Raw genomic sequence first — 24,454 nt, 5'->3', positions numbered from 1 at the left:
AAAAGCCTGTCACGACATCGTCGACAGCCCTGGATGAAGTCGCGTCTGGAAATGGCCAGAGAGCGACTCTGGTCCCAAGACCAGACGACAGGGCCCGCCGCCCCCACTTCCGGCCGGACCGCGGTCACGTGCCCCGACTCAGCCCCGCAGACGCGGCTCCTCTCGCGTCGGCGAGCGTCCCGGCTTCCCTTCCGCCGGAAGTGGGGCGACTTTCCTTTTCCGGCTACGGGTCCCCAAGTGGAGCGGGAGGCCGGACAGGGGATCCGAGCGGCGGTGGCGGCGGCGGCGGCGGCGGCGGCGGCGGCGGGGGGCGGTAATGGCGGAGCTGGTGCAGGGGCAGAGCGCTCCTGTGGGGATGAAGGCTGAGGGCTTCGTGGACGCTCTGCACCGGGTCCGGCAGGTAGGGGCGCGGCCGGCCGGCGGGAGCACGGGAACCCGAGGCGGGGCCGGGTCGGGCCTGATGGGAAGGAGGAGGGGGTCTGGTCTGGGGGCGGGACGTAAACCTGGGCTGACGCCCCAGCTGGGCGCTTCGGCAGTTTCTTGGGGCGCCTGCAGCCGGGAGGAGCCACGGGATGAGGCGCCAGTGGGAGGACCAAGGCCCAGACTGTCGGGCGGGTCTCCTAGGTTCCTGCAGCTGCTGGGAAAGGGTTGACCCGGGACGCCTGGGCCCTGTCGGGCCCTCGCGCCGTGGCGGGGGCTGGACCCGCAGGGCAGCCAGCATGGGGTTCTGAGGTTTACAGGGGTAGGGAACTGGGGGGCTCACGGAGTGAACCCGGGTCTGGGCAGAAGGGGCCTGTCTCAGGCCCAGTAGCTTCTTAAAACGGGAAACAGCCTCTTCAGACTAGGAATTCGAGGGTAGTTTACTTTTGAGGGTGCTCTGGGAGAGGGGAGTTGTTAAGTAGATGTGGATGGTCCACAAGACATAGACATTCCTTATGGGCAATAGTTTTTCCTCTTTCAGGGAGCATGTGATAATGGAGTCATTCCAGCAGTGAAATTTGACCATCTGACAATGTCGTGCATTTTGTCAGAGTTAAATAAACTGATTTTTAAGAGGTTGCAAGCTTCCCTGGAGAATGAATATGGGACCTGCCAGAAATACTCTTTGGTTTCTGGTATGATGCTTAGAACAGAACCTGTATTGTGTGTGAAACTTAGCGATAAGTTAGCTCTAACACTTAAACTTCTTTGCTGAGTGTCTCATGCTCATCATTTCTTCCTGTTTAATTGTAGACATACTAACGGATTCTTTAAAAGTTGGGCTATAACTAATTACTGCTTGATTCCTAACAGAAAGCTACAGGACCCATTGTATTAGAAGAAAGTCTCAACTCGGTCGCTTGAAGATATGGTCTTTACACCTCTTTCCAGTATTCCAGGGGAGGGAACCCTACCTGTTTCCCAGATACTGACTTTTCATTTTAATACTGATGCTCCTGTAGACATTGCATTGGATCCCAGAAGTTTCCAAACCTGTGGTTCAGCCTAAAATTTTGTCCGATGACTTGTTACTTACTGCCTAGGCACCGAGCACTATGCTAGTGAGTATCCATCTTACTTAGACTTCAGAGCCAGCCAGTGGCTGTGATGGATGAACAGTGCCCTGCAGCTCCCCTCCCACCACCCTGCTTGCCGGCGTGTTTCACTGCTGTCCTCTACAGTACAGGGTCCTGAACCTTGTTTCTGACTGGCTACTAATATGTAATGGCTTTTCACTCTGTGCTGGTGTGTGACAATCACCTTGTCGGCCTCTGTATCCAGGAAGAAGTATAGTCACTACCCTAAAGAGCTCAGAGCCTCAGTTTGCAGAAGGCCTGTAGTTGAACATAAAATGAATTTTGAACCATTGAGAAGACTTTCTGCTTCTCTTGAGCCAGTGGTTGAACTCGTATTCTTGGACAGCCTGCTCAAGAGGGAGGGAGACCCTCTGTTTATATGCTGACCTAATGTGGATTGTTGAAGCAGTGGTGTTTACTACTAGCAGAGGAAACTTCACTGGAACTGTTCCCAGCTCTGAAATGCACCATTGACTGGAGCAGTTATAAGCCCAATGGAGACAGTGCTGTAAGTGTATCACTTCTGAATGTTAACAGCTGGAGGTCGATACTATCTCCAAGGACTGATGGCCTTAAAAACTAAAGAAAACACAGGTTTGTGGGTAATTTTAGGTTTATTTATAGATTTGCATTGGGCACGAATGGGATGTTAGAAATCTAAAATATTGTGTGCTTACAGTAAAGCTTATCTCAAAGGGCCTCATACTATTTGGGCGTCTGGTGGTGGTGTTTCTACTTTGCCATTGTATACACAGCATGTTACAGAGGTGTGATCTCCTCCCCCCGCCCCTCCCAGTAACTGGAGATAAAAGGCAGTGTATTTCTTTAAATGATTACAAAGCTTTCCCTTCTCTCAGGTACCCTCGTAAACACCAAGGGCGGTTGGTAAGGCCCTCATAAGCTTGTCAGGGAGCACTGAGCTGTCTGATGCTCAGTTTATTCAGAATATCACAGTTGAGTCTGAGTTGACCCTGCTGGGATTTGAACCTGCAGTTTCTCTTCAGTCTGGTATGTGGAGTCCGGCACCTAATCCACTAAGCTTCCCTCCTAGCCTCTTGCTAAGCTTCCCTCCTAGCCTCTTGAAGCCTCTTTTCATATCCTTTGGATGCTTTCCAACAAAGGGAGCCAGTTGTTGCTGTTAGTTTGCCGTGAGCCTGGCATTCCTAGATCTGAAGGGAATCTCTGAAGATGTCATATAAAATTTAAAATCTCTGCAGCAGCATGAAGTCCGGTGAGTTAATAGTGTTTGGCCAAAGGGCTCACATAGCCATCTTGTAGGGAAGTACACACACGTGTAGAAAGATGTTCTAATTTGGCCCCACTGGTGAAGATCTAAAACTGCTGGGTATTAAAAAAAAAAAATCACGTCCAGTTCTCAGATGTCATTGACTGGTTAGCAGAATGAAAGTGTGTCTTCCACTCATTGTTTAGAGAGCACAGGGTCCTGATAAGAATGGGATGTGGACTCAAAGCCAGGTTATCCTGTACTGTGGCCCCACTGCACCTCCACCCTGACTACTGTCTCTCAGGCTTTCAAGGGAACTTCATGGAAATTACGGATGAATAGATGCAAACCTGTTTCGTCTTGTTTCATTTTCCTGAAAATACAAAAGCATTCCCGAAAAGCCCACTGTGATGATTTAGTAGCATCCATGTCCAGGTTCACCCATCCACATGTTACCAGGACAGTGTCACACCACAGTGTCTAAGAGGTTCCCAGCAGCCTTCGATGAGCTGGGCCAACTGCCTGCCAGTCGTCACCCAAATAGACATTCTTTTGCCAGACTGCCAGGGCTTTTTAAGACTTTAAGCTCCTATTTTGCCCTCAACTCAGTCAGCACCTCTGAACTGCATAACTCGAGAGGGTTCGGTTTCCACACATACAGTGTATGTATGGTGCCTGGTGGCATTGGGTGTCTGGGTGCTTCTGCTTCCAAATAATTGTGACTGAGCCAGTGGGGAGTCTGTGGAAAGTAACGTTTTGACCAGTTTTAAGACCTAGAACCTATTCTTTACCAGCACTTTTTTTGGGAGCTGGTGGGCGGCTCAGGGCCTCAGAAGTTCCACAGTCCTCCCCAGTGTGCTTTCCAGTGCCGCCAGTTCACACTTGGAGCCTGAGCAGTGGATGGTTCAGCCCCTGTGCTGTGGAGACACACTGCATGTCCGTTAGCAGACTGTGCCTCCATCACTTAAAGAAAAGGCCTGTGTTCACTTCCCGCTGCACACCCCTGGAGGAAGGACGCCTTTGCTCACCTCATGTGTGATGTGTGCGCCTCACGGCAGAGTCACAGGTACTGAATGCTCAGTCTCTGTGAGTTTACTCCACTGAGACCATCTCAGGCATGCCCGCTGGTTGAGGAGTTCAAGTCATCATTTCACAAGGGACTAACTCCGGTGTGTGCATTCATTTGAACTTTCTCAGACACTTGAAGAAAAGCAGTGTCTGCAGGACATCTGTGGGCTGCTCAGTATTTTACTTTGGTGGGACCCAGTAGAGGACCCTACAGGGAGCAGGTTCCTGGGTAGGGGTTTTCATAATGCGACTGAGCCCCTTTGAGTCACCAGACTTCATCTTTGGTGTTGAGAAGTAAAGGGTAAATAAACAATGCATTCCACTGGATGCCTCTGAACACTGTTCTCATTTCAGCTGAGGCTTCTTTATCTTTCTTATAAAATCTGACAGCCCATATGTATCATCAGACTAATGTTTCTGTTACATGTCCCCAATACAAATTTGCCTAGACCAGAGTTTTCAAACTGGTGGCCTGTGGACTGGAGAAGGCTCAGAGTGGTCCTGCAGGCCTGTGTTGTTTGACCACAGGGGTCCAACACTTGGTAACCAGAACAATTTCATGCAAAAATGGAAATTTCCAGCTCAGACCTGGTCACACTGCTCCCATGTTCTGCGGCGAGCTGGAGCTGAGTAGCTGGAGCTCAGTAGCAGCTGCTCCTGTGCATGTGTTGACTCTCTGGGTTGCCTGGGTTCCCACCACTTCATTTTACGCTGCCCATTGGGTTGCCTAATTGGCAGCTCTTTTCCCCTCTTCTTTGTCCAAATTGTGAGTCCATACTGTTAAAATTTCTAATGGAGAGAACTCTGGGTAGAGAGTTAGGACATCTGAGTCTCCTTCAGATAGCTACATGACCTGGGGCCAGCTTGGCCTTTCCCAGCATTTGATCTACAAGTTGTTCATAGGTCTTCCATGGAAAGGGCTCATGGCCAGAGAGGTTTGGGGGATACAGGGTTAAATAAAGGTGAATTGGCTTCTTCAGTTCAGGACTTCTCAGAGCCCTTGTTGTGTTGTTACACCCAGTCCTGACTAACTTTGCAACCCTCTGCCTGCCAGGTTCCTCTGTCCATGGAGTTTTCCAGACTAGAATACTGGAGTGGGTTCCCATTTCTCAGAACCCTAAGTTTGCTTCTATACATAAAGTCATACTAGGGTTTGAGATATGCATTGTAAGTATGCCAAAGTTCTGTCACTTCTTACCCTCTTTTCTTGAAACCAGATCACTTCCTGTGGATCAGACTTTAGGAAACATTAAGCTAGATAATCTCAATGGCCTCTTCAAGGTCACAAACATTCAGAGCTTCCATCTAGCTAGATCTGAAAAAAATTTTAACGGTATTATCTTGATTCTTTTCCTTTCTAATGTGTTGTGTTGGGTGTCTATTCAAGCTTCCCTTCTCCCTAGCTTTTCTGTACAGTTCTTTCACTCGGTTAAGAATCATCCCTCTTGAAAATGTTTTGCATTTAAAGTTTGGTTACAAGGACACTTGGGAAAGAATAGCCAATACTTTAGGAAGCGTGAACTGCATTTTTATCCTAATGTCAGATGATAGCAAATCATTTGCAAGACTGAGTAGCGTTCATGGAAATTGTGATGTGATTCAGATTGCCTGCCATTGTTTGAGGATGTGCTGAGTCCAAGGCCCCTTGCTGGGCGCTGGGCCATTGTAACGGTTAATAAAACAAGTTTACCGCTGGTTTTATCTTACCATGGTATAAGCTTCTCACAACAACCAGGTGAAATAGTCAGGATAAGGGCTATAATTCTCGTTTCATATTTGAAAATAATAAGCCAAAGGTAGATAAAGCAGTTTTCTCAGAAGCACGCAAATAGTTAACATATGCAGTAGTTCTTGGACCCTGTCTTCTGCGTTCTAAGAGAGACTTGGTTCCTTTCTAGTGGTAGTTGGGTAGTTTTCAATTTCAGTGAGAATTCTGCAGCAGGGTTTTCAAACAAAGCATTGAAAGGATGCTTGTGGAATTAGATGGAACATAAGGAAGAGAGGGCTTCCCTGATGGCTCAGAAGGTAGAGAATCTATCTGCAAAGCAGGATACCCGAGTTCCATCTCTGGGTCGGGAAGATCCCCTGGAGAAAGGAATGGCTACCCACTCCAGTATTCTTGCCTGGAGAATTCCTTGGACAGAGGAGCCTGGTGGGCTATAGTCCATAGGGTCCCAAAAGGTCAGATGTGACTGAGCAACTAACAGTAGGGGAGAAAAGTAACGGTCATGCCATCTTTCGGGCCTTTGCAGGGGGCTCCTGGCTGGAAAAGTGTTTTGGCTTAGAGCCTCCGCTGGTCATCGCAGCGTTAGTCTAAGATAGGCTTCTCTGTATAAATTTAGCAAACATTTACTGAGTACTTACTATGTGCCAAACATTTTTCTGTGTGTTAGGGACGTTCTTTAACTTTTTTTGGAACGTGGACCTTTATAAGACTGAAAACTGAACTACGTCTCAGAAGTATTTAAATAGTTCTGTCTGTTATTTCAGGAGGTTCATGAATTCTCTAAAGCTAACCCCTGGAGCTTCCAGTTAAGGAATCTTTTTCCTTGGAGTACCAGGATGATTGAGAGAGGTCCATGCCTCAAAGAGCTCCCTACAGTGAGGAGAGTATAATCAATAACTTCCTCCATGAGGTCGCACCACTTAAAGGTAGTTTACACAGTGCTTTGCAAACAGATAAGAGAGTGTTTAATTCTCACCAAATGTGGGTGGCCTGTAGTTGTCAGGAAAAGCTACCAAGAGCTGATATCATATTCGATTGTTTTGGTTAATGCCAGTTAATAGGGCAGGATCAGACAGGGCCCCACCTCTAATGACAACAGCAATAGGTCCCATTCATTGAGCTTGTGTTGTGCTGCGTTCCAGGCAAGAACTTTTATATAAGCTCTCTAATTTGATGGTTGCAGAATACCCAGGAGGTGGTGAAGTGTAGTGAAGTGATTATTAAGAAGACTTTGGATTCAGTCTATATGAGTTCCAATTCTAGTTCTGAAAATTATTAGGTTAGTGACTTTGGACAAGTTACCTAACATCTAAGCCTCAGTTTTTCTCATGTGTAAAATGTAGATCATGGATGGTGGTTTATATGTATATACACACACATATAAAACTACCATATAGGTGTATGTGTATATATATGGAATAGCTTGGGAGGTAGAGGTGGGTAGTGACCGAAAGGAGTTTGAGACCAGCTTCGAGGGTACCGGTCTTGTTCTGTTTCCTGATCAGGATGCACAGGCATTTTTGTATATGAAAATTCGAGTTAACAACTTGCCTGTGTACTTTTCCATATTATTACTAATTCAGTAAAGGGTTAAAATAGCAAACATTTCTCATTACTTACAGTGTGCCCAGCATTGTTCCGGGTGCCTTACATTACTATCTTGGTATCCCCTCGAATACAGTTCCAGGCAGATTGGCTCTAGACCGCGTAGAATTGAGACTAGTAGCTACTTTCTGAGGTCACCGTGAGGATTAAATGAGGGCGCCATCAGACGCTTAGTGCACAACAAGCTTGATATGCAATCTGTCTTCAGAGTAATCTACATCGTGGACTTGACTCTGTATCTGTGGCTCTAGACCCTGCCCTCTGGGACTTGCTCACTCTTAGCCACTGGGTTGCACTGCTCTGGCTACATACTGTTTCTTCCAGCTGTCGGGAGTAGAGACTTGCCATCCAGTCTGTGAGTTCGCCAGTGGTGAATTCTCCAGAGCAGGGCCACTCGGGGCGACTTTAGAGCAGAGGTTCCAGGGACGCAAGTTGGGTTCCTCCTCTCCAAGTGGTGGTGTGAGCTGTCCCCTCTGCTTGCTGGCCCCATGAGAGTCAACAGTGACTCTTTTAAGTAGCACGGACACAGCGTGTGGATGACTTGCTGCCGTTCAGATGGCCTTGCCTGTTTCCATTTAGTGTAAACTTTTACTGAATGTGAAGTTGTGAAGAGACAGCTTCCTGTTTGGATTTATAGGGTGAGCGACTCTGATGACAGAACCTAAAGATGTGCACTGGAAATAACTCATTGCCCTGGTTCCTAATGTCAGTGAATTGTGTGCCTCCTGTAAGTGAACCCTCAATGTTCTTTTTACTTCATATTTTAAAATCATTGTAAAATTTAGATTTACTTAAAATATTTTTGAACATTCATCCATGCATCTCCCCAAATTGCCTTGTGCTCCTTGGAAAACAGTGGTTTAGTTCGTCCCTGCATTTTTCAGGGAGCAAGACCATTGAAAGTGGAGGTCTTGCCCAAGGTCATACACTGGAAGGGCCGGCTAGAAAAGCCAGACTCATGACTGACTCCTGGTCCAGTGCTCCCCTTCCCTTCTCCACATTTCCACTAGCTGCTGGCAGTGAAGGTTAAATGTCATGACATTGATTTATAAATATTTCATCTATTACCATGCTTAAAATAGCACAGGTAGTGAGGTAACCCACTCTTGCCGCCTCCCCCCCGGAAAGAGGGGAAAGTGAATCAAGTAGCAGAAAATGAGTACCAGCGTTGCTGGCATGGCCTTGCTCTTCTTGGAGTATCCTGGCTTCTGTGGCTATTTTCTGGCCTACTCCATTATTAACTGAAGCTGTACCTTGCTTCCCTTAAGCAGCTACTGTTCAGAATGGTCAGTTAGAGACATGACGAATCGCTGGAGTTCTGTGTACTGGAACTCATTAGGCTTTAAGTCCTTGGGGAGTGACTCTGGTTAAGAAAGCATTAGGTGGAAGAAAGAGGGCTAGTTAGCCTAGTGCCGTGATTAGTAGCATGGACTCTGGAGGCAGGCAGGCCTGTGCTTCAGGACTGTTTTTGCCACTTATAAGATGTGTGACTGTGGGTAGGTCACTCAGCTTCTCCAAGCTTCACTTTTCCTTGTCTTAAAATGGAAATAATACTACTAACCTCCTAAAGAATCATCATGAGAGAGAAATGAGATAGCATCTTTAAACTGCTCTTAGAGTGCCTAGACATAGTAAGCACTGGTAACTCTTATTATTTGAGAAGGCATTTAAAATCATTACTTAGAACAAGGTTGCATTTGTTTGAATAAAGAAATACATTGTTTCTTTGTTGCTATAAAGAAATATTACATTACAAAAATATTATTATAAAATATTACATATATAAAAATTACAAAGTATATTGTAATATACAATGTAGTATCAATGTAAATTATGATATAATTGTGTATTATAATGTTAAAATATTTCTAACATTTGTTTAGCCAGGGTTCAAGTGCAGCTGTTGACTTCAGGGCTACAACTCTTAACCATTATCCTGTTCTACTTTTCTCTTAGAGAAAATTTCCCAAATTTATGGCTGCCTGAAGCAAACATGATTTAAAAACAAATCTGAAATCTTCAGTAATGTTTAAGGAGCTTGTTGATTTAATCAAAGGTAGGAGCAGAAAAGCTACTGTAATGTAACCATTTAATATCTCAGCCTTGGGAGAAAGTGACATTCTGGCAACTATATGAAACATACTATATAAATTATAAGGAAGGCCAAGGACTCAGCAATAACATCTTGGCTACTTTGGAAGGAAGGAAGAAGCACTGGAAGCCAAGAGACATCAACAAAAGAGGGTTGAGAGGGACTTCCCTGGTGCTGCAGTGGTTTAGATTTTGCCTTCCAATGCAGGGGTTACCAGTTCAATCCCTGGCTGGGGAACTAAGATCCCACTTGCCTTGCGACCAAAAAAACAAAACCTGAAGCAATATTGAAAGAAATTCAGTAAAGACTTTAAAAATGGTCCACATTAAAAAAAAAAAATGGATAGAGAATGTGCCAAATATGTAGAGCTTATCCTCTCCTTGAGAGTGATTGGCCACGCATGCTGTTGGGGGACTCCACTGATAATCACACCCATTTCCCCTGTGTTTCGGGGTCCTTCTCACTGTCTCCTGCCAGTATTTTGGTCTGTCTTTAAACCAGTAATCTTGGAAAGCCCCACATCAGCCATTTACCTGCTCAGTTCATTGTGGCAGATGAAAGGGTCTCTGTGGGGGCATAAACTACTGCAGTATTCTCACCTTTTAATCACTTGCTTTCACAGCTGAATCCTTGAAGATAATTTTTGCATCTTAAGTAAGTAGCCAACCTTCCACTAGCTTATCCAAAACAAATATGGAGAGCAAGATTGCAAGTTGGTGGTAGAATGTTGTTAGGCAAGATTTATACAGTATTTTGTTTTAGAGCAAATGGCCACTTACCTTGAAGTTTGAGTATAGGAGATGGAGTTTCTATCAGCAGTCTCTCTTAACTTTAAGTCTTTAACTTAAAATAATATTTTAAAACAAGCACCTATCCAGGCTACCATCATCTGTAGCCTCGACAGGGCAAACTCTTTTTTCTTTTTTTAAGTTCAGATATTAAATTATATACATATATATGTTCTGCACAGCATATGATCTCTGTGAAATGGGTGTGGCTGTGTTCTAATGAAACTTTATTTACCAAGACAGGTAGTTCCCCAGCTATGGCTTGCTGACTTCTGGCCTAGAATAATTCCTAAATGGTCTTGCTACTTTTGCCCCCTTATAATCTATTTTCCTTGTCCAAGGGCATCTTTTAAAATCATCAATCAGCAAGTTACTTCTCTTACTAAGCCTTGTAGTTGCCTCCCATCACCCTTCATATAAAACCCAAGCCCTGGATTTGTCTGACAATCCAGTGGTTAGGACTCCATGCTTCCACTCCTTGGGGCACAGGTTCAATCCCTGGTCAGGGAACCCAAGGGGGTGCAGCATTAATTAATTAATTCTCTCTATATACATACAATTCAAGCCCCTTCCAATGACCTCTAAAGCCCTACATGAACTGGCCATTGCCCATCTCTTGGAATACGTCTGGTTCTTTCTATTCTAGTGACATTGACTTCTCTTTCAGGCTCATACCCGCCAAGCTTGCTCTAGCCTCAGGGCCTTGGAACAAGCTGTTTCGTCTGCCTGGAATGCTCTTCCTCATCATGTAGGTCTCAGATCACAGCAGCCTTCCCTGATCACCCCGTTTAAAGTGGCCCTCCTAAGGCCTTTCGTTAGTATTGTGTGTATCAGCAGCTGAAATGATCAGCTTATTGATTACCTTGTGTACCTGTGACTCCCCCCGAGTCTTTTTCACCACTGAGCCTGGGACATAGTAGGCCCTCAGCCCTTGTTGGGTGAGTTGCCTTGTCTTACAGCCCTGGTATCCGTGAAATGCTTTCTCGTGCAAAGCTCCTTTGTGTTCAGAGTATGTTGTTATCTTTCCAGAAACTACGAAACAGATGGTGTTATGCCTGGAAGATCTTAGGCAGAGAGGAAAGGTACTTGCCCGACATCACAGAACTAGTAAATGAAAGGATGAGTCCTGATCCAGGGTACCTAACATTAAATTCTGCCTTAGGTTTTCAGTATCATGACTGTCTTTGGTTGTTTATTTGTCTAAGGTACTTTATGTTGGTTCCAGAAGCTGTCAGACTTCTGGGCACATTTGAACAACCTCAGGAAAGCTACCTCTGAAGGCTCTGCTCTGGGACATCTGTGCTGGCTGTCCCTTAATCCACCCTGGCTTGTTAGGCTTAACTGAGGGACTAACATCAAGAGCAGTTGTAAGCATTTCTTTGATTGAATCAGAGTTCATTTATGTGAGCATCACATTTAATCCCTAATTCCTAGTAGATGAGTGTAGGGAGCTCTCCACAGCATCTGTTTCTGGAGAAAATTTAATAGCTGTGTTCTGTTCTTTAACTGACAGGTAAATATTAAAAGTTAAAGTAGCACTCATAGGTTATCTTGATTTCTCCAGAGCAGGAATCCTTCCAAACTAGCCAGGACAGACGGTCATCCCCCTGCTGTTTGGACTTCCAGTGAAGAGCAGCTTGTTTTATGTTTCCATGTGTTTCATCATCAGTTTATAGGGGTTGAAGTTTTTTAAGATGACAAACATATTCCTAAAGAGCTGTCAGATTTGAACAAATTCATGGCCTTTTAAATATTGCTGGGGAATTTGTTCCTTAAGGAAACCCTGTGTTAAAATATTTGGAACAAAGTTCTTCATATTGTTGGCCTGCTTTTTTCCTTAAAATGTGATATAGCTGTATTTTAAGTGATGACTTAAAAATTTGCTTGTGGAAGACAAGGTTTTGGAAATGTCATTTCAAAAGACACATTATTACTTAGACTAAAAGAAAACTCAGGAGTGCAAAGTCCTTATCCTGTAACATTGCTTTAATTAATCTCCTTTGGGTGGAGAAATGGGGTAACAGCCCTTTAAAGAAGACTCTTGTCTTCCTCCCTCCATGGAGCCATGATTTGTTACTGAGTATTTAAATCTGGTTCTCTCTGTAGATTGCTGCTAAAATTGATTCAATTCCTCACTTGAATAATTCCACACCTCTAGTGGACCCCTCAGTGTATGGCTATGGAGTACAGAAGCGGCCCTTGGATGATGGAGGTAAGTTGCTGTGAGTGCCTTTGCCTTTCGGGTGGTAGTGAACCTGCCGGTTCAGGGGAAATCTGTGTCAGCCATTTCCTTAACAGCTCTCCCCAGCGTCACTCTAAAGAAGAATGGTTGAGGGGAAATATTTAAGATGATTTTCCTCAGCAATTCTCCAGCATTTGAGTTCTTATTTGCCTTGATAATACAGGAAATCTTTTCAGCTGGGCGAGAGGGTAAAAGACAGTCTTAAAGCATCAGCTTGGAAGTAATTTGACTGCTTGGAGCTTTGCTTGATTTAGCCCTCTGTTATTCCAGTGCACATGTGGGAATTGAAGTTCCCACTTTTCTCCAAAGAAAAGCTGATATTTGGGGCATGGCTCTGAGGAAGCTATGACTACATACTGACCTTAAAGAAAGGAAAGAGGAGTCATGACCTTCCTTCAGTCTCTCTGCTGGGTTGTTTTTTTTTTTTTTCCTTCACCGTGCCCATTTATAACAGGCTCTTGCTAGGAGCATCCATTTCTCTTTCATTCATTCCTTTGTTTATTTCATTGGTTTGTTTATATACCCTACTCATCCCCAAAAGGATTTGAGACCACTCAGAAGTGCATATTACCAGCAGTTTGGCTGAGAGACTCAGATGGGTTTCTGCAGAGCACATGGACTTCCCCTATCATACTCCATCTCCCACAAAGTGGGGCTGTGAAGGGACCCTGTGACATGCTAGGTTGCCTGTGAATATGCACATGGTGGCCGGGCCAGTGCTTCCTCTCCCTGTCCTCTCAGCCTGCACATGTGCCGAACTGAGTCAGTATGTCCATATTTCTGTGATACAGTATTAAATGAAAGCAATCAAGGTATACAGCCATGTGTATTGTGTAATCTCCTTTTCTTAAGAAAAAGGTGCATGTTTTATGTTCTTGGAAAAAAATGTAATGTGGCATGACTGATTGCTCTGGTCTCTTTGAGGATCCTAAAAGAGGAGATGGCCATGGGTTTTATAAGTGGAATAATTGTATAGACTCTCACAGTGCAGATTTTAAGGGCACAACACTCAATTTGGGTGTCGAAGTTCTTGTCTATTTAAGAAAATTATCAGGGTTTATGAGCACACACACAAACTCTTCCCCAAGGCCACTGGAACTAAGGTGATCGTTTACACTGCTCCTCTGAAACAGTAGGGGCTTCCCTGGTAGCTCAGATGGCAGAGCGTCTGCCTGCAGTGCGGGAGACCCGGATTCAATCCCTGGGTCGGGAAGATCCCCTGGAGAAGGAAATGGCAACCCACTCCAGTATTCTTGACTGGAAAATCCTATGGACAGAGGAGCCTGGTGGGCTACAGTCCATGGGGTCACGAAGAGTCAGACACGACTGAGCAGCTCCACTTCCACTTCTGAAACAGTACGCTGTGGTCGTCTGACGTTTGATTGGAATCGGTGCTGTCTTAGACTAAATATGAGTGATTTCATTGTCTGCATTTTTGCCTTAGCAGAAAGCTGTCGTGCAGAGTAACCTTTTCTACCTTTTTGGGGCAATCATGTTTCAGTTTCCCTTACAGGACATCAGTGTAGAAATAACACCAAGTGTCTGACTCTGAGCATATATATCGTTAATGGACAGTGTCTCTCAGGTCACCGTTTCCAGAAATGGAGATCAGTGCATTTCACAACTCTCAGCCTTGTTTTCACCCACTGCATGGTGTTCAAGTGTAACACTTGTGCTTACAGGGGATAGTATGGCTATGTCCTTTGCCTAATGAGGGCCTAAAAATTTGCAAATGGAACCTTTGGCATCTTGCAGACTTTTTCTCCCAGTAAGAGATAAAGGTTCAATCCCTGGATTAGGAAGATCCCCTGGAGTAGGAAATGGCAGCCACTCCAGTATTCTTCACTGGAGAATCCCATGGACAGAGGAGCCTGGCAAGCTACAGTCCATAGGGTTGCAAAGTCGGACGCAACTGAGCGTGCATGCATGCAATCCTTTGCACATCCTTTTGGAAGAATGTAGCTAGTAAGTCACCAGCAAGTCCAGACTCTCACTTGAGACTCCAGTTCATTATTGTTTGTACATCGTTACCTCTTTTGAGAACCATAATTTTTTGCATGTCTGCCTTTGGGGGACTCAGTTCTTGTGATCAGAGAATGAATGCAGTTTCTCCTCTCCTCCGAAATGTTAAGTCTACTTTTAGCAGGGAAGAACTGAGACAGTACCTTTTCACCTGGGCCTCGGTCTTCGTCACCCACAGGCCTGTGTCTCTTACCACAACAGCACACTGTATTTTGAACTACAAGAAATTTCCCTCAGCATTGTGATTTGATAAAATTAATCCTCTCTTCTGTTTAGATAGCAGATTTTTTTTTCCCCCCAAGTTGGTCTCTGTAGAATTTGAGATGTGCTGTGGAGCATAGGGAGAGTTGGGCATCTGGGGCCTGCCCCAGCCTCTTGTCAGTTGTCCCCTGACAGGGCTGAGGTTACTGGGCCTGTTCGGTCCTCATGAACAATATGTGGATAAACAGCCCGTCATGGAAAGAGATGCTCATGTTTATCAGATGGCTTTCTAAGGATCACAGTCTCACTGTTTTGTGAGGTGAAAGCTGGAAAAGCAGAGGTGAGCAACAGGCAGGAATCCCGGCCCTTTTTCCTCAGCCGTAAAGATTTCCCAGGACTTCGCAGTTTCCTTGTTTGCTTGGTTTGGCTCGGACGTTTTTTGACGGAAGTTCAGCAGATCGCTTCAGCAGTGTGAACTTGCTAACTTTCCTGTGGAGCCGGGTTCTTTGACCTTTAGGAGGTTAAAGTGCAGTCCCCTGGAGGTTTTTTGGAGGTGTTACTTGGGTCTGTTTAAAAGTACTGCAACTGGTGAGTCAACCAGAAACAACCTTAACATAGGGCTAATTTGGGACGTTGGGATATGCAAGCTCATGAATGAATGGGGAGATTTTAAACAGTGCTTGGCAGTAAAACAGAAGGAAAGGTTGGTTCCTGATGCAGAAAGTGATCTGCGGTCGGTGTGTTCCAAGGCAGTTTGGAGTTGTCCGTCAGACTGCCGGTTCAGGGGCCACTTGGAACCCACGAGCTTCACACCCAGCTCCCAGGGCCGGTCTCGGTCTGCGGCCTCCAGCTTCGGGCCGGGTCCTTTAAACTCTGAACATCTTCTGTCGTGGCACCCACGCTTTCTCGCGGTCTTTGAGGCGTGCCTACTGATTCAGGAAGGGCCCTGCGGGTCTCCGTGGGACCACGTTCCCATCCAGTACCTTCTTCAGGCTTCTGTTGGACTCTCGGAACCAGTTCCATCTCTGGTGTGAGAGTCGTGGCAGCTTCCGGTAACTGGGGACCCAGCCCTTCCTAACGTGACCCCCGCCTCCTGCGCTCTAGGCCCGCTCCCCCGTTCTGCACTTTGCGGCCGCCTCCTCGCGGGTCTTCTCTTTACCTAGCTGACTCCTCAGTCTCGGACCGGCCGTGGCTTCCTCCTGGAACCCTGTCTCCCTCCTTACCTGTGACTCTGGTCAGCGCCCTGCTCAAGCGCCACCTCGCCGCTTCGGTTTCCCCCAGCCCTCCTGTTCCCCCTCTTCCTCCCATTTTCACACGCCTGCCTCAGAAGGGCGTCAGAGATGGCGCTCTGCCCTGACCTTCAACAGCAGCTCACCCGTCCTCTTCCTGGGGCTCGTCCCGTATGTGTTCTTCAGGAGGCAGAGACTGGCGCCTCCTGCTCCTTCCAGATTCCGCATGCCATGGTCAGAGAGATGGTTTCTTGATTTCCCTGCCTCGCCCCTGCAATGAGTAAACGCTCCATGTCCAAGTTCTCCCTCTGTGTATTCTGTGATGAGCACATAGGAAATTTTGTGAAGAGTAAACTCCAAATTTAAGAGAACAGAACTAGCTAAGTGATTTAGAATTGCAGATATCAGTTTAATCTACATCAGAAGTTGGCAAACTTTTTCTCAGGCTTGTAGGCCATACATAGGGTCTCTGACCCCCTTACTGAGCTCTGCCATTGGCACTCGAAAGCACTTAGACCACACGTAAACAAGTGAGCAGGACTGTGTCCCTGTAACTGGTTGTTTACAAGAATGGGAAGCCGGCCCTCCTCCGGCCAGCCTTGTCAAATAATTAACTCTGACACTTGCTTAATCCTCAGTTAGGAAGGGGTACGCGGGGATCCCCCTCCCTAATTTCCTTAAACCTCCCTGTCTCAGGTTCCGCTATCCAACTCTTGACTGCCAGAGAAAGCAGGTGATTTCTGACATTTCTGTGGAGCTGGCTGACAGATGGACGAGACACTCTTCCCACTGTCTCCTCCGTGTTTCTAGGGGCAATGAGAGCATCTTACCGAAGTTTTTAACCCTGGGAGAGTTTTAGGTCCTCATGTCCCCCTGAGCTTTTTTAGTTGACTGAAACAGACCACACACTGTCCCTGTCTTTTCTGTGAAGAGTGGCACCAGAATTAGAACCTGGGGTAAGTTAAGCACCATTCCTGCCGTTGCAAGGGGCGGGGCTGGGGAGTGTTATGCTAGTGATTTTGAAAATATGCCTGCCTTTTCTATCAAAGATTTACCTCTGGTACTTTTGTAAGACCATTTTAGATTCACCACCATTTCTGCTCCTTGTGTGGAGTGAAGGAAGGAGAGTTCTTAGGTGCACTGCCAAATGAATCATTTACAGGAAGATGGGAGGGGGAGGGGTGGGGGGTGTGTGTGGTGTGTGGTGTGTGTGTGTGTGTGGTGTGTGGTGTGTGTGTGTGTGTGTGTAGTCCTTTCCAAGTTTCATTCCAGCACTTGTGGATAGGGCAAAGGAGAAGGAGGAAAAACCAGTGAGGAGGAAAGATTGTTTGAGGTTCCAGGTTTTTCAGAGAGAGGAGGGCTGAGAGGTCTGTGCTCGGGAGTGGTGAGGGCCGGTTCTTGGAGCTGCCTGCCCGGGGTGTCTAGACCTCTGCCCCTGCCCGCACCACCTCAGGTGGGAGCGTCTTCTTTGGAAGGAGAGGAACGTGTACCTCGGAGCTGCTGCTATTTTCCTCACATTGGGGGTCATAGTGGACGCTACAGGCATGAGGAGCCGAGATTAAAACTCGGTTCCTAAGAGTCGCAGGGGAAGAAATTAGGGGTGTTGTCAAGCAGTAGTCTTCAGGCCAGGGTGCGTGACGTCCACCCAGGGTGGGTGGGCGTGGACGGGCTCACGGATTCTCCTCCAGCTCTTGCACCCCTGTGCACCCTCTGCCCTTCAACGGACGGCTCTCTGAGAATCGTATCTGCTGGGGACGCCACGTGGGGCCTTCCCCTTTCCACGCCCGTTCTGCCAGCACCCTTCTTTAGTTTTTGATGGCTCATCACCAGGAGTGGCAAAGTCCTCACACGCCTCCAAAGGGGTGAGTCCGTGGGCCTTTCCTTCAGTGGTTGAGAATCCACCTGCCAACGCAAGGGGTGTGGGCTCCATGTTGCCATCAGAACCAGTCACTGCACGCTCACTAAAACACACGTGTAACTGTGTTAATACAAAGCTTATTAAATACATATCCCAAATGTGTATCCATATATGGTCCCGTCTGTTTTCTATTTCATTTTTTAATAAAATTGGTTGTGCCCCCCAAACTGGTTTCTTTACTGCTGGATGAAATGAAAGTAAGCCATGGTGCTATAAATAAGCATCGCACACTTTATTTTTCCTCTTCGTTTCCCTCCAGAGACCCCTGGCTGGGCTCCGGCACTGGGGAGGGGTCCAGGTGCCCTTGGAGTCTAGGGTAGCTGCTGCTCATTGTGGAGCCTTCTGCTTTCCTCACTGGACTCTCAGCTGGTTTATTGTGGCTGTGTGGGTCCTCGTTGATGTGCTCGGGCTTTCTCTGGTTGCGGAGAGCAGGGACTGCTCTCCAGGAGCCGAGCCCAGGCGTCCCACTGTGGTGGCTTTTGTTGTGGCTCGCAGGCTCTAGAGCTCGGGCTCAGTAGTCCTGGCACACGGGCTTAGTTGCCCCAAGGCATGTGAAATCTTCCTGGATCAGGGGTCAAACCCATGTCCCCCGCATTAGCAGGCAGATTCTTTTTTTTTTTTTTTCCATATATTTACTTTTATTGAATTTGTTAATGACACATAGTTTTTGCACTGCCAAACCATGCCTGAGAATTCAAAGAAAGAAATGGTACAATGGACAGCCTCATCCACCCATCATACAGCATATTAAAACTTGATTCATGTGCACTTTGATAATTCCACAGTCTTTTAAAAAGTTGTAACAAGGGTTGGGATTTTTAAGTCTCCTTGCAGGTCTTTAGATTTCTATGCCATTAAATAACTTTTCCATATATTCATCTCTGTTCCTCAATAACATAATCCCCAACAAAATTTTGCTGGAAAAAATGCACTTTTCAGGGGAAATATGTGGCTCAAGGTTCAAGAGATTATTTGTTAAAAGATTTTTGGTTCCCAAATGTAGTCTTCAGATTAACCAAGAACTTTGTTTCTCAATCATCCAGCCTCTCCTTGGCTGGCTCAGCTACTCACCCAAGCACATCAGAACATAGGCATCCTGCCTGCCACCTCAAGTAACTCCAACATTATTGCCCAGATACAGTTTGCAGGTCCCATCAGGTGATTCTGTTAGCTTCCCAGGAGTGGGATTCCTGCATTGACACTTTTATCAAGACTCAACTCCTAGAGGAAAATGCTCCCGCAACAGGATAGTTTTACTCACCCATTTGCTTCACTCTTGCCAGTAGCAAGTCTGCAACTCCTACATTTGGCAAAGGGATTTTATTATAGAGAAACCCAGACTCTGCATCAAGTGGTCACATGCCACTTTGAAATATTTCTACTGAAGATACAAAACTAGGAAATTACGAGACTATCTCATTAGATGGAAAGACTTCTCAGTAATCCTGGGTAGCGTCCTGGTGTCCCTCTTCAGGACTAAAAATTACTGGATAGTTTAAGCTGTAATTATTAAAAACAGAAGTGCTACATCACCTGTCTTTTGCCCCTGACGCTCCAAATGATCAACTTAAAGACACACCAGAAGGTTGATACCAAAGCTAGGCTGGGACAATCACTGCATCTACAGAATACCTAACACCTTAAATGTTTGGGCACAAGTGCATCTGGAATTCTTGTAGCAGGCAGATTCTTAACCACTGAACCACCAGGGAAGACGGACTCTAAACTTCCTGAAGGCAAATATGACCTTGCTCACCTTTTTATGCCCAAGACCCAGCGTGGTGCCCAACACCGAGAGACGGTGCGGGGGTCACCTGGGTACAGGCATTTGTGCACCTGTGCCCTGTTCTGAGGCATCTCCATCAGTCAGATGGGACTGGCAGTGACGGCCTCTGCCTCCCAGGGTGCAGTGGGACTGAATGGGTTTCTGCTGGGGAGGCACCTAGACAAGCCCCCTTGGAGACTAGCGGTGGGCCTTTCCTGTCACGGAGCACATTCAGCTCCAGCTGAGAGTGACATTATTGAGATAAACTTGGATTTACTCTCACTGTTTAGATAGTAGTTTGTCAAATTAGTAACAGGTTACTTGCCTAGGGACTCTCAGCTGAATTTAGCCTGTCAGTGTGTTGTGGGACCTAGGGCATGAGCTGCTGCATTAGAACACAGGAAGCCTTTGTGTTGTCCTGGGGAGAAGAGCTTTTTGAAACTGCTTTGGAAACTGCAGAAGTGGCCACAGCTAACTGCTGGTGTGGCTGACCTTAACAGGGCTCAGAAAGGCGCTGGTCAGAGTTGCAGAGTTGGGAATCCAAGCCCAGGCGCAGGATGGTGTCTGAGGCTGAAGAGGAAGGGCTGGTTGGTTGGTTGGTTTATTTTGCCGGTCACGGTGGCACTGTGGGTACGTCCTCTCTGACCTGCCCTCTCACCTTCCCGGGTCCACTGCTGTTTGTGCGTGTTTCCACTTTTAGAGGTGATGCCGGGCGCTTGGCCCCTTGGGCTATTTTGAAACAAGGTGGTGGGGTGAGGGGGGGGCGCTGACATTTTGTTAGCATTTTTTGGAGCAGGTCAGGGTGGGAGCGGGGCGGTGAATGGAGACTATTTTTCCTTCTCTCTAAGATGAAAAAAATGAGTCCAGTGCCTTATTTTTTTCAAAGATCATGATTGAAATTGGCAGGGGATGACTCTCCAGAAAGGATTTTTCATGTTGTTTTTTCTCAGGGATGTTTTCTCTGGGAAGCTCGTCTTTCCATCGCCCAGGTGGCTTCCCATTGTATAGCGAGCAGGGTAAAGGAGAACCACACCTGAGTGTGTACCTGCACACGCGTGCCAGGAAGTTTGGAGGCCAGGTGGACCATGGTTGACCAGCAGGTGCCGTTAGGAGGAAGTAGGACTGATTTTATTCAGCATTTTTTCTTTTTTACAGTAAAATGACTGTAATTGCTGAATCGAGCTTGCTCGGCATCCCCATATGCCTCCCTCTTCTGACCCTGTTCATCCTGAAGACGGAGAGAAGCCCCCCCTCTATTTGTTTGCCATATGAGTGTGGCCAGTGTTCCTTACCTAAGTGCAGGGTTTCATTTTTAGGCACCAAATGGGAATGTTTCAGAAGAGAATGAAACTTCAAATCACACTTTTCCTCCTCGAGCTGTTGCATTTGCGTGGAGGAGAGAGACAATCTGTGCTGTTGAATAAAGAGTCCAGCAACTTACAGGGTTGGGTGTGGATTTGAATTTGATTTCACTCTTCGGTGGGGGGCCCCCAGCAGCCCGTCCGTTCATGGGATGACAGTGCACGCCCTCATATTTTCCATCTCTAAGCACCTCCACGAGTTGCCGGAGCAGTTGGCTGTCAGAAATGATACGGTGTGCGTGACAGCCGTGACATGTACTTTGCCAACAAAAAGGAATTTTGTTTTTTGATGAGAACAAAATTTCAAATGGCTTTTGACCAGGAGCCCTCCAAACATTCTCGTGAATCTCATGAAGTCCTCTATGGCAGTGTTACCCTTTACTGTGTTACTGCCGGCTTTTCTAGCTGAAGTGTCAGTAGATCATCAGGCTCCTGACACGTCTTACCAGATAGCGTGGCAGACCCTGAGCCAAGGTCCGGCCGCATTGCCCCAAGCAGGGACTCGTCCCCGCTCTTTGGTGTCTGCATCGCTTCAAGACATTGCAGTTTCTCTGTCCTCACTGGTTTCTTTACCCCTAGAACGACTGTGAGCAGGGAAGCTGAGCGTGACCCTTAAGTAGGAACAGGTGACCAGACTCAGCGGCAGTCTGTCGTGGACCTTCTCTTTCCGCGTGTTGTCTTCACGCGTGCTGCCTTTGCTGTGGGCGATCCTCTCTCACAGTGTCCAGGGCCTGAGTGGGTGACGAGGAGCCTTTTCTCGAGCTGGTGCTTGTCCGCTTTTCACACGGAATAGGAATTGTGGACACAGTGTGTGCGGAGCGAGGGCATTTGTCATATTCAGACTGGAAGCACAGAAAGAAAATTTTTAAGAGTTGATAAAAAACAATGCCATTGTCTCTGAGATAAGCAGGGTAATAGTATATAAGGTCAGTGTTTTGGCTGAAGACCATTACTGTGCCATTGATCAAGGAGAAATATGGTATATTGACTCAGTAGCTTTCTGTACTTTTTTGCTGTGTGTTTCTCTAGGCTTTCTCTTCTCCTTTTAAAACATCATGATCTGGTTTCTTTTTCTTGGTTGTTTTACGACCAGCTCCTCTGCGGTCCGAGAATGACAGGGTTAAGTTCAAGCAGAAAGAAGAGCTGTTGGAGCCCTGGATTTCAGATGTCAGACGTGTCCCTCTTTGTTCTGAGGCTGATGTAATTGACTCTTCCCCACTTAGCGTGTATCTGTCCTTATAACTTTGCCAGGAGACATATTTTTGAATGCTCTTCTTAGCGTTTTGTAAGATTCATTCAGTTCCTCCTGATGCAGTTGAGATTTATACTTTTTCGTTGTCTGCTGACTGTGTTTCCCGGGCTGCGTTTTCCAAGGAGAAATACCGCAGATTCATTTTTTGCTGATGGCTGGTGGAGATACTCATCAGTAGCTGAAGGAGGAGAAATGAACACGAAGCGTGGCTGAGGTGGCATTGTGGGAGTGTAACTGCAGGCTTGGTTTTCATAATTAGAGCCCGCTGGGCAGTGTCTTCTCTGTGAAATGGGCTTGAAAGACAGTTGCTCACTCCTAGCGTCCACGGCATCTGGACTGCAAGGGTGGCTCAGCAAAGAGGCCCGAGAAGGGAGGAGGCCAGCTCCTCATTCCTCTCCTTGAGATGCTTATGCTCTCGGGAGGGTAGGGAGAGTGGGGGGGATGCCCCGTGGCATGGCCAGCAGGAACATATGTGCACGTTCTTAGCAACTGCAGCTGCCACAGAGCAGTCCTTAACAATGCTTCCGAACTAGGAGGTTAAATCTTCTCATTTGTTTTAAAAAGGGAAAGAAGGGACCCTGGCCATCTTTACATTGAGTTTGGATCCCAAGCGGGAGGGAGGTAGGAAGTGAGAGGGATTTAGTGAGCAGGATTTTCTCCCAGACTGCTCAGCATGTGGACACACAGATCAATTTCTTATCCTGCGTTCAGCTGGACACTGGGTTAGAGACTGTTGATCACGACATCCCCTCCTGTTTCATATCATGTAACGCATTCATTTCAGCCACTGAGCCTAAATTACTGTTTGCTTTCCTTCTGCCTTTCTTTTTTTTTTTCCCCTCTGAAATGGTAAGAAGTCATGTAAGGATGAAGTTAGTTTATCCGTGCTAATGCTTTGATTTTTCTTTTCTCTTTCTCTTTGCCACAGTAGGTAACCAGTTAGGGGCCTTGGTACATCAAAGGTAAGCAGTGGGTTATGTTTTATTATTTATTGATCATTTCTAATTGTTTATTGATCCACCATCTGTACTAGAGTGTTAGAAAGTCAGAGGTTGAGAGTGTGAAAAACCATGGGCTAGATTTCTTTTTAAGACTCAACTTTTTTTGTAGCCCTTTTCAAGACAGTGTAAGCTGAAGGGATAAACTGATACTTGGTGTTAAAAATCAACCATTATTGTAAAACTGAACTGAAAAGACTTCTGGGATGTTGAAGCTGCTCTTTCTGCCCACATATGTTGAATTTAAAAGTAGAGAATGTGAAAATTGTCCTCCTGGTTTGATGATTTTCCCCATGTTCTGTGACTCATTCGCCTCTTTGTCTGAGAAAAGCCGCGCTAAAGAAGTGTGACTTGACTGGGCTTTCCCAAGATGGAGCTCACGTTGCTCCAGGAGCCAGGGCCCAGGATGTGGAAGCCTGGGTGCCCCCACCCCAGTTGGAAGGCTCACCCCAGAACCTTGGGTGGGTGCCCTGTCAATTTCCCTTCCTCAGTTTCCCCCCACCGCTTTCCCGTAAGCATTGAGGATTTAGAGAGATACAGAGACCTCTGGGCTTTAAAAAGGCCAGTCTGTAAGACAGGATATTTTTGGTCACAATGTTACCCTTCTAAAAGAACAAAATATACAGGAAAACCACAGGGGAGGGCTTCTCTTCCCTCGGGGGTGAAATTGTATGCTGCATATTTGTTACTGTAACATATTTGTTACTGTAACGTGTCATCCTTAACCTTCAGCACTGGTGGTACAGTTACAGCCTCTTGTATTCTCTGCATGTTCGGGAGTTTCTACAATCACCAGGCGCTATCCTCGTGACTTTTTGTTGTTTCTTTATTTGCTTCGTTTGTTTGTTTGTTTTAATGAATTGAAATACAGTCATTTAACTGAGGTTGTGTTAGCATCACATGTAACTTTCCTATAAAGCCGTAGTTCGTCAGGATTTTACTTTGCAAGACATTTATACTTTGTGCCTTAGAGCAGTTTCAGCCTTGGGTTTATAATAAGGCCTTGTGTTCCCGGAAGCCCAGGGCAGCTCATCTTAACTACATTTTTCCCTCAGAGACAGTCTGCTAAAATTGTTTCTGCGAGCCTAGGAGCTGCCTGAGTGTTTGAGTGGGGCTGGCGCTGAACGCCTTCTAGTGAATTCCCCAGGACTGTCTCCTGAGAGTAGACAGCCTGGTGCTGCACGTGCAAGCAGCAGCCCGGTGGCTCCGCGTCCGGGAGCACGGAGACCCTTCCCCACCACCAGGAGACGTCCCAGCTGGGCCCTTGGCCTCTCGTCCGGTGGACCGTTCAGGCCGGCTGAGGCCTGGCATTAACGTTTACAGCCTTACTGCTGAGGATGCCAGGGATTCCACTGGGTGTGAATTCACGCATCCCCAGGGGTGTAGAGAAGCCTTGTGCGTGTGTA

The 24,454-nt window shown here is 46.5% G+C and overlaps 1 protein-coding gene across 4 annotated transcripts in view; it reads left to right on the top strand.

The window, feature by feature from the left end:
• The first annotated feature begins 269 nt into the window (after window positions 1–269).
• Window positions 270–24,454, top strand: part of FUBP3 (far upstream element binding protein 3) — a 49,191-nt gene continuing 25,006 nt past the window's right edge. For 2 of the 4 annotated variants that reach the window (XR_009694624.1, XM_061154397.1), the window contains exons 1-4: window positions 297–400; window positions 10,728–10,808; window positions 12,167–12,272; window positions 22,979–23,012. Coding sequence is in view for 3 of the 4 variants with exons in the window: in XM_061154397.1 (XP_061010380.1) it covers window positions 317–400; window positions 10,728–10,808; window positions 12,167–12,272; window positions 22,979–23,012 (305 nt within the window). In the remaining variant the exon portion in view is untranslated. Of the gene's footprint in view, window positions 401–10,727; window positions 10,809–12,166; window positions 12,273–22,978; window positions 23,013–24,454 lie in introns of all 4 variants that reach the window. The other 2 variants (XM_061154398.1, XM_061154399.1) reach the window with 2 other exon arrangements.

This window comes from Dama dama, chromosome 11 (genome assembly GCF_033118175.1).
Source record: "Dama dama isolate Ldn47 chromosome 11, ASM3311817v1, whole genome shotgun sequence".
In the NCBI taxonomy this organism is placed as follows: Eukaryota; Metazoa; Chordata; class Mammalia; order Artiodactyla; family Cervidae; genus Dama; species Dama dama.
Note: the sequence above shows the minus strand (reverse complement) of the source record. Positions and strands in the feature narration are given on the sequence as shown.